General features: G+C 32.2%; 1 protein-coding gene across 2 annotated transcripts; it reads left to right on the top strand.

Moving 5' to 3' along the window:
- Positions 1-814: 814 nt before the first annotated feature.
- Positions 815-5987, top strand: LOC105159016 (fatty acyl-CoA reductase 2, chloroplastic-like). Of its 2 annotated transcripts, XM_088878993.1 has the most exons (10): positions 815-1171; positions 1678-1778; positions 1887-2086; positions 2158-2258; positions 2335-2539; positions 2627-2788; positions 2896-2977; positions 3970-4340; positions 4606-4772; positions 5734-5987. In XM_088878993.1, the coding sequence occupies exons 1-9, from the start codon at positions 847-849 to the stop codon at positions 4769-4771; spliced, it is 1713 nt and encodes a 570-aa protein (XP_088735119.1). In that variant the 5' UTR covers positions 815-846; the 3' UTR covers position 4772; positions 5734-5987. The 2 variants fall into 2 exon arrangements, with proteins under 2 accessions (XP_088735119.1, XP_088735120.1); XM_088878994.1 differs by lacking the exon at positions 5734-5987 and having other exon boundaries at positions 4606-5267.
- The last annotated feature ends 3679 nt before the right edge of the window (positions 5988-9666 follow it).

Genomic DNA, 9666 nt, shown 5'->3' with positions numbered 1-9666 from the left:
ATTCTTTTTTATTTAATAAAAATAAAATATCTATATCAAATAAATTAAATAGGAAATGTAATATCATTAGGCAGTTAGTACATCTAACTTGACTGGCATCACAACGACAGGCTTGCGCCCAAACCTGCGACGACACGTTTGTACAATTAACACGTGGAGAAAATCAAGAAACGCTATTTTGCTTATTTGAAACAAGGAAAAAGTTTAAATTGTGCAAATAGTAACAATTAACAAACAAAAGCTATTGACCATTTTCATATGAAATTCAATTTTGTTGCACTATTATAAATATGATTTTTTATTATGGTCAGTTACATGGTTAAAGTTATATAATCGTGGAGAACATTAATTAGGGTGAATTATTTTTTTGTCATTTAAATTATGATCGTTTTTACATTTTGGCATTTAATTTTTTTTTTATATCAACTTACCATCTCAACTTTATGAAATTTTACACTTTGTCATTTATAATTATTTTCAACCAAGTTTTTTGTCGAAAAAACATCACATATAGTGCACATGTGATACTTAAGAGTTATATGATGTGATATTTTTCACATATGCACAACATAATAGCCTATTAGGTTTCTTCGACAGAAAAATCAATAAAAAGATAGTCATAAAGTGCAAATTTCGTGATTTAGTTTAGATGGTAAGTTGATATAAAATAAAAAAAAATTCAATGACAAAATGTAAGAATGAACATAATTCAAATTGCAAAATGTGTGCCCACATGCACTAAGAAATCACCTCATAGCTCTAACTATAAATGGACCATTATCTCTCTCTACAGTTGCTTATAGTGAATCAAACATATTGGAATTCAGCTCAATCCAAACTGACGCTATGATGCTAACTCAAGCATCATTCCACTGTCCTACGATGAAGTTTTCTTTGGAAAAATTTCCTCGCAAGATCACTAAAGTTTCGTTGTTTGGTGGTTATGATGAGAAGAACAATTTGAGATCAAGATCAAGAAGCTGTCGGGAATTGGCTGTCAATTACAATGGCTATCCCTATTTCACTTCTCCCCGCCACCCTCTTGAATCGGAACTGGCAATGCAAGAGGCGGATTGCAGTACTGCCGAGGACGGTAGCGGCATAGGGATCGTTAATTTCTTCCAAGGAAAGAATATTTTCATTACCGGGGGAACTGGTCTTGTTGGAAAAGGTATGATCATGCATGTACGTACTTATTACATTTTGGGAGGGTTTGTAAGAACTTGTGTTTTCCTAGAAGCATGGTATTTTAGGAAAAGTGGATACGTGATTAAGATGTAAGAGCTGAGAGTATTTGAAAATAATAGAAAAAACTCTTTTCCGTTGGGAAATTGATTGAGGGGTTGGAATGAAATAAAATATGAATTACGTTGGGAATGATAAGGTTAGGAAACGAAGATGAAGAACTAAAGTGATATATTTTAAACATAAATTTATAGACCTATGTATGATATTTATTCTAAATTAAAAAAACAGCCAAAAATTCAGAATTTGGTATGAAGTTGGCTGAAAATTCCAAATTCTATGGGTTTTGTTCTTTTGTGACCATGATTGTCATAAACATCTTTTGCATGAGAAACGATCTTCATCAAGATGGACCTTCAATCATATTCTCTTGTAATTTTTTGTTATATTATCATGTCGTATGAAAAGAGCCATATTGTCATATTTTTGTAGTTCTGATCGAAAAGTTATTAAGATCGACATCAGTGGGTAAAATATATGTACTTGTGAAGGCAAACGATAAGGAGACTGCATCGCAAAGATTGTCAGAAGAAGTACGCATGTTGCTTAGTATTATACGATCATAACTTATTTTTCGTCATTGCAATTAATTCAATCAATACCAATTTGTCATAAATGTGATTTTGTGTTCGTTGTTTTAGATTATACATTCAGAATTATTTGAATGTATACGAGAAAAATATGGAAGCTCATACGAAGAATTTGTACGAGAGAAGTTGATACCTATTGCTGGAAATATTTGCAAATCCAATCTAGGAATGGACCCTTATTACACACATACAATCACAGAGCAAGTGGATGTGATCATAGGGTCCGCAGCTAGCACAAATTTGAATGACAGGTTACTTATCTTGTACCTATTTGAATGGTTAAGTGATAGCTTTCGGGGCTTAAATCATGCACAATATGTAGGTACGACTTCTCACTCGATGTAAACGTGAATGCTCCTCAACGCTTGATGAGGTTTGCTAAGACGTGCAAGAACCTCAAGCTTTTTGTACATGTTTCAACAGGTATGTACAAAAATAGTGTGCGCACTTTTAATGTACGTGTTGGTATTAGTGGAATATTGATTACGTCTTGGTGTAGCGTATGTTAATGGAAGACGAGAAGGGATAATCTTTGAAAAGCCGTTGAGTATGGGAGAAAATGGGAAAAAGGAGGATGACGGGACGTCTTCATCCTTGTTTCCTCGACTGGATGTAACCGATGAGATAAACCTGGCTATGAAATCATGCATAGCCTCAACGGAGAATGATTTGACCAAAAATTTGAAAAGACTAGGCCTAGAGAGGTATATATTTTCACCATCTAGCTTATAATCTCTAATCTTCGATATTTTTCTAACCGATATAAACCATGTCGAAAATGATCATATTAGGGCTGCATTCTACGGATGGTACACTACATATCACATGACGAAAGCAATGGGTGAGATGGTGATCAATGAAATGAGAGGAGACGTGCCGGTGCTGATCGTCCGACCATCTGTTATCGAGAGTAGCTACAAAGAGCCGATCCCTGGATGGATACAGGGAAATAGGTTTAAGTCCATGTCGCTTAATTATGCATGCCAATCATTTCTATAAACAAAATTGTTTCTTCTATTACAACTATTCGTAATCATGGGCGTGCAATCTATGAATACAGAATGTTCGATCCGGTGATTATGTCTTATGGAAAAGGGCTGCTTCCGGCTTATCTTGCGGATCCAGATGTATATATGGATATTGTAAGTATACAAATTTTTCTTGTCTCATTGACGCAGACTTGACTGCACATCACCAACATATTGGACAAGGTGTTATTTTTTTCTGGTTAGAAGCACACGATTCTGTCTTGAAAAGACGTCCCATTAGCAAGGGTGATGAACTATATAAGTTACTATATAAGTTTATATGCCATCTGAGCTCTTTGTCTCCATTTGACAAACAACTAGAGGGCACAAAACACCTCTTACATTATATTAACAGATTTCACATTCCTAATATATCAAATAAAGTCTCAACAACAAATATTATTGCGAAAAAATTCAATTTTGATGCGCTAATATAGATGTAGTAGAAATTTTCATCCAACTGATCAATTCAAGATCTGTAATAAAGAACTATAAATTTATGAAAAATAACAATTTTGATTCAGAAAATCCTAATTTGGTCGGAATATGTCACATGGCCTGCACGTGACACCTAGAAATTGGGGATTTTTAAACTTTTCCCACCAAATTAGGTCTTTTTGGATCAAATTATAATTTTTCATGAATTACAGTCTTTTATTACAAATCTCGAATTTTGGCTTGGATTGAAACTGCCACCACCAATTTCTTAGTGGACGAAAATTGCATTATTTTTTTTTTTTTTGGCATTTTTCCTTAATGCAATTTCGGTTCAGTATTACATCGAGGTGGTGGCAATTTCAATCCATGTCAATTCAAGATTTACAATAAAGAACTGTAATTCCAAAAAATCCAAATTTGGCTTAAATTTGTTATATAGCCCACACATCACACTTAAAAAAATCGGGAAATTTTATACTTTCCGACCAAATTAAGGTTTTTAAAATCAAAATTGTCATTTTTCATAAATTACAATCTTTTATTACAAATCTGGAATTGACCCACACTGAAAGTGCCACCACTCCTACGTGAGCCCACCAAAATTGCATTTTTCCCAATATTGGCAGATTAACTTCCTCACGATGATCTTCATCTATGTGAATGGTCAGGTCCCAGTTGATCTGGTGGCAAATACAATTATTGCAGCTATTGCCAAACATGGAATTGTCAAAAAACCAGACTTGAATGTCTACCATGCGGCAACTAACTTTGTGAATCCTTTGCAATATTCTGACTTTTTCGACTACATTTATGAATACTTCAATGCAAAGCCTGCAACCCTGTCTGGAAGCATTGCAAAGATGAAATTATTCAAAGAATTCGGTGACTTCTCTAAGTACATAAGAGATGAATTGCTCCAGCCTGATGGAGTGACAAATGCAATGACGCCCCAAAAGCTTCAGAAACAATACAAAGCAAAGGTTGCCTATGCGGAGCAGTTGTGCAAAATGTATGAATTCATAGGATTCTTTCAAGCAAGGTACGTACGAGTATGATCGATGCGTATATATACGTAGACCTCAAATAATTTAAGTAGGAAGCGAAAAAATATTTAATTTAATTTTCTTAATGTCTTCCTCATTAATTAAATTCGAGATCCAAACATGATGTAAATCAATTTACACTATGTCTTTACAAAGTTGAATAATCACCACTATGAATTGTAGCTGTTTTAATTAGTATTGATGAAAAAAGTTATAAATAGACATTTGAGTCTAATGTAATTTTCAAACTTTTATTGTCAGGTTTCATACGGGCAACACTCGGAAGTTATTAGAAGAGATGTCGGAAGAGGAGAAGCTTTGTTTTGAAGTTGATGCAAGAAAAATAGATTGGAGAAAATATTTTGTCCAAATTCACATCCCGGGTTTCAGAAAGCATGTGCTTAATGACACAAAAGTATCTGTCTAAGGTATATGACTATTAGGGAAAAAAAATTATACTTTTAGTCGTCTGATTTATGAAATTTTTAAAATGATTCCAAATATAGAAAAATAGAAAAACTCGATACATTTAGTCGTCTACTGTATGGAATTTTCTAAATAAATTCAAAAAATTGAGAAATTATCAACACATTTAGTCCCATCTCCAAGTTTTCGTGAAAAAATAGATAAAAAGGACACATACAATGCGCATGTTCGTAGCTTGGCTCTACACACAACTGATAGACACGTATATTGCACGTGCCCATGCCGGCTATTTTTTATGAAAACTTGGATATCGGACTATATATGTGGAATTTTTTCAAATTTGGGATTGTTAAAAATTATATAAAGTATAGGACTAATAATGTTGAATTCTATCAATTTTGGACCATTTTAAAAATTTCGTAAGATAGGAGATTATAAATGTTTATTCCTATCTTGTGGACTAAAAGTGTAATTTTGCTGACTACTAGGAAATAAAGAAAAGAAGCAAAGAAGGAAAAAAAAAGTTAGAACATGATCTTGGATGATTGAATGTTACAAAGGCACTGTTCGATTGTATGCTGTACTGAGAGTGCAATGAGTTTGTTTTCCAAACATGCATGTAATAATTAAGTATTTTTGTGTTCTTTTGGACATGTTGCTGAAAATCGAAACAAACTGAAGCCATGAGAAAATTATAAGCTCTGTACACTGTTATACAAAATATTGTAGGTGAACAGTACAAGAAAATCGCTCAATGGCAATGAAAATAAATTAGTACGGAGTTAAATAGCAAGTAAAATTCTCGTCGCTAATTTATATTATTTAATATAAGAAATGTACTTACTAACGAATTTAGCAACAAATAGTTTAAATTATACGTTAAATACTGTCGATATCAACGAAAAAATTAATACTAATTTTAGTATCAAATTTATTCATAACTGTTGATTTATTTTGTTACAGTGAGTGTCACAAGAACCGTACAAATAGAAGAGGAGAAGAAGTTAGGTGGAGTAAGCTAACTATATCCTATAACCGTCATTACCTAACCAAACTGCTGCCAACCAATCACTACCTAAGAAGAAGGTGAAAAATAAACAAAGTTGGACTTGGGGGCATTATTACCAAGCCCAACTTGGCACATGTAATAAGAACTTAGTAAAGATATGTGCTATGTGTAGGATTGATGAATCCCTTCTCAAACTTATCTTGCATGATGTGACAGTCGATTTCTAAATGTTTGGTATGTTCATACGTGTAATGTACATTGCTATTTTGTTGTCATAAAAGAATGATATAGACACTTGCACTGTGATTCCAACAGTGGGATATCCACGAAAGCTCACAACTATTAAGATGAATCGAGTTGGATACTATAAATATAAGGTTCGCTGGACGATAGATCTTTGATTCTGTGTTCAAGAAAAATATCAATTGATACTCGTTTTCAATCAAATAGAAAACACAAAGTATCTCATACCTGAAAATACAACACTTATTTTGAGGAGAACCACCAAACGACTTTGGAAATTTATATTGTAGACGTTGAAGAAGATATTAGTTGACTTCTCTCGACCGACGAAAAATTACTGGGTTGCAGAGGAGGTTAGATCCAGTTGAGGTACAAGACATATCAGAGAGGTCAATTTGTAATCAAGTCGTATAAGAAATCGATACGCTTGATATTTAGGTGCCCATATCAATATATTTATGTGTACATTCATTATGATGTAATTTGCCTAAAATAGTAATTAATTAGGAAAAAGTTATAATTTTTATGTTTCATAATTTCAGCTGTGATTTTGGTCCCGTTATTGAATGACTCAACAGATTGAGTACCATTTCTATTAAATAGTTAACTTAACCAAAGAAGTTGACGCACGTGCTCCTTTTATTAATAATTTAATAAAAATGGGTAACGAGACATAAATTTACAATTTTGTTGAACTTGTGGGATTAAATTTATTGAATTATAAAATAATGAGATCAGAATAAAAAAATACGTAAGTTATGATATATAAATTATAATTTTTTTCATAGTAATTAGTAAATGATCATGAAGACTAACTCAAAACTTTGTATTCTTACTGAATCGACGCGGACACGTTAAATGAAGCAAATTAAGGTCATGAACTTTACCTAGTGGATGCCGTGTTTCTCCCACGAAATGGAAAAAGGAGTCAAAATTATCGATACGAAGGATCGTTTTATTACAAGTTCTTTAAGATCATATTTTCTTAATTTTCACAAAGGATATGTTCTGTAATTTACCAACTCTATGAAAATCCTTTATGCCAGTTCAAAGCTGGGGACTGCGTTCTTGCTGCTTGACATCTGATTCCAATCAAGATTCCAAAACATGGTACAATATTCTCTTTTTCCTGCAAATTCACTTGCATTTTTTTTTTTTTTTTGTAAATTTTGAGGAAACAATTACAGTTTTTTATATCATAAATTTTAATTAATAGCAACCAATCCACGCCAATTACTAATATTAAATGTGTATAGCTTGTCAATAACTACTATTACAATAAACCAGCAACACCTACTACTAAATTGATTTGTTAAGCCTCGAATACCTGATCTAAAATCATGGGGCCTCAACTTTGCAACTAAAAAAGCCCGTTACAATTTTGAACTTGAATTCGAGAAACCGAACTTATTGATATTTACAAGAATATATTTATTCATCTACCATCTCACTTAAAATCTTAAGCTCGAGAGACAAACATTCAGTATTTGATTCATCAACTCCAGAAACAAGAAATTGAGTGATTTTTCCACAACATCAAACCACAAAAAGATGTACAACCAACTCACCGAAATCAAAAAACAAAACCTCATGCACCACTGACACATGAGAACAATCTTTGGCTCCTAAACCTCACAAGTTGCTTAGGCTTACAGGCACCATCCTCCGGGCCAAAACTCCGGACATCGACCGAGTACCAACGACGGTGATGCGCCCCACCGGATCCCGGAACTCTACCGCCCTCCGTCATGAAGTACTTGTTTTTGCTGAAACTGTATTGATCATCATCATCATCATTTGTGCAGAAATCTTGAGTTTGTGTTGCACCGGCAGAGAGACATTCGTACCGTCGTCGAGTTGTGGTTTTCTTGATTGATTTGTATACCATTGGAATGAGTCCTTCCATTTTTTCCTCCTAGGGCTGATTGGTTTTGGGGGGCAACTGAATTATTTGAAGACTTTGGGTTATATGGGTTTGGTGGGAAAGTTGGTCAGTCTTCTTATCTCCACACTTTCCATTTATAATAGAGAGCAAAAATAAAAGAAGAAGAGTTAGGCAAAATAGAAGAGGTCACTGTTTATTTGACTTGAATTATCATACAAGAAATTTGTTGGTCCCTCTAAGAAATTTGGGTGGGATTCATTAGAAAGTATGGATTGTTTTTTATATTATAAATGATTGGGACTCAAAAGATTTTATTAAATCAATACTATTTATAGCAATTAAAGATAAAATTGCTGCAGCAATTTAGATTTTGATCATAATTAACAGTTTAAATGCACTTTTTGCTTCGTAACTTTGGTAATTTGGTGCTTTTGTCATTTAATTTTTTAAGATAGCATTTTCAGTCTGCATCTTTTAATTTTTACAATTTCAGTCATTTTTTGCCGTTAGAGTTAAGTTTTCTCAAAGTAAACTCTAATAGAAAAAGAACTAAAATTACGGGAAAAAGGAAAAAGATAAAAGGCCGTAATACTATTATAAAAACTTAAAGAACGAAAATGATAAATAACATAAATTACTAATCCAAAAATGCATTTAATTCTCGATTAATTAATATTTTGACATGACTAATAATTGTTGCGTAACTTTGGATTTTGATTATAAATAATAATTAATCATGATAAAAAAATATATTTTTATATATGTTAACTTGATTAATAGAGTTGACATGGACTCTATCTTATTGAAATTATTAATAATTCCATCCAATCACATTGAAATTAATAACAGAACTAAGGGGGCAAAAAAAAAAAAAAAAGAAAAAAGAAAGTATATGTCATAGTAATATATATTCAATACTTTCTTACATGGTACTTTTGAAGGTAGGAAATTGCAATGCAAAAACTAGCTAGTTGGCTTCCACCCATTCATATAACAAGTCAAACTAGTTAATTAAAAGCTGTCCATTTAGTTTATTTGTTTTGTCTTAGTGGAAGTCTTCCCTGTCATTTTCAAATTCATATATAATACATCTTTTCTCCTTTTTCTTTTTAATTTTATTTATACTTATTTTTTTTATGTTTCTGCCCTTTTCCAGATCAAATTGAGAGTAAGTGGGCAAGTAAAGAAATTCTCTCTGAATTTTTTAAGTTGTGGAACTTGACTTTAGGTAAATTTATATTTTTGTTTCTCTAACTTTAGGTTGGTAGCCTTTTTAGTTTTGTAACTTATTTCATTTACACATTTAGTCCTTTTTTTATGAATTTAGTCGTAAATTTCTCACATTTAATCCTTTTTTTGACAAATTTAGTCATATATTGACAATTTTGATTCGCTTCATTGTAATATAACTCATTTTTTGTCCTGTAACTATATATCGTTAGGACCAAAATTGTTAACAAAAGAATAAATTTACCACAAAAGGACCAAATGTGAGATATTTATGACTGCACTCATCAAAAAAAGAATTAAATGTATAAATGAAGTAAGTTACAAATCAAAAATATTAATAATCTAAAGCTATCGGACCAAAAATGTAATTTTACCTTTATAAAAGGTAATCTTGATATTATTCATATTGCATATTTTAATTTTATGAAAAATGAGAATATATAATAAAAATATATATTTTATATGTAGTCGTGTCAGTGTCATATCCTGATGTTTTTTTATATTTTTCGTATCGTATCGTGTCCATGTC

This window comes from Sesamum indicum, linkage group LG3 (assembly GCF_026168435.1).
Source record: "Sesamum indicum cultivar Baizhima isolate 11 linkage group LG3, ASM2616843v1, whole genome shotgun sequence".
NCBI classification, from domain to species: Eukaryota; Viridiplantae; Streptophyta; class Magnoliopsida; order Lamiales; family Pedaliaceae; genus Sesamum; species Sesamum indicum.
Note: the sequence above shows the minus strand (reverse complement) of the source record. Positions and strands in the feature narration are given on the sequence as shown.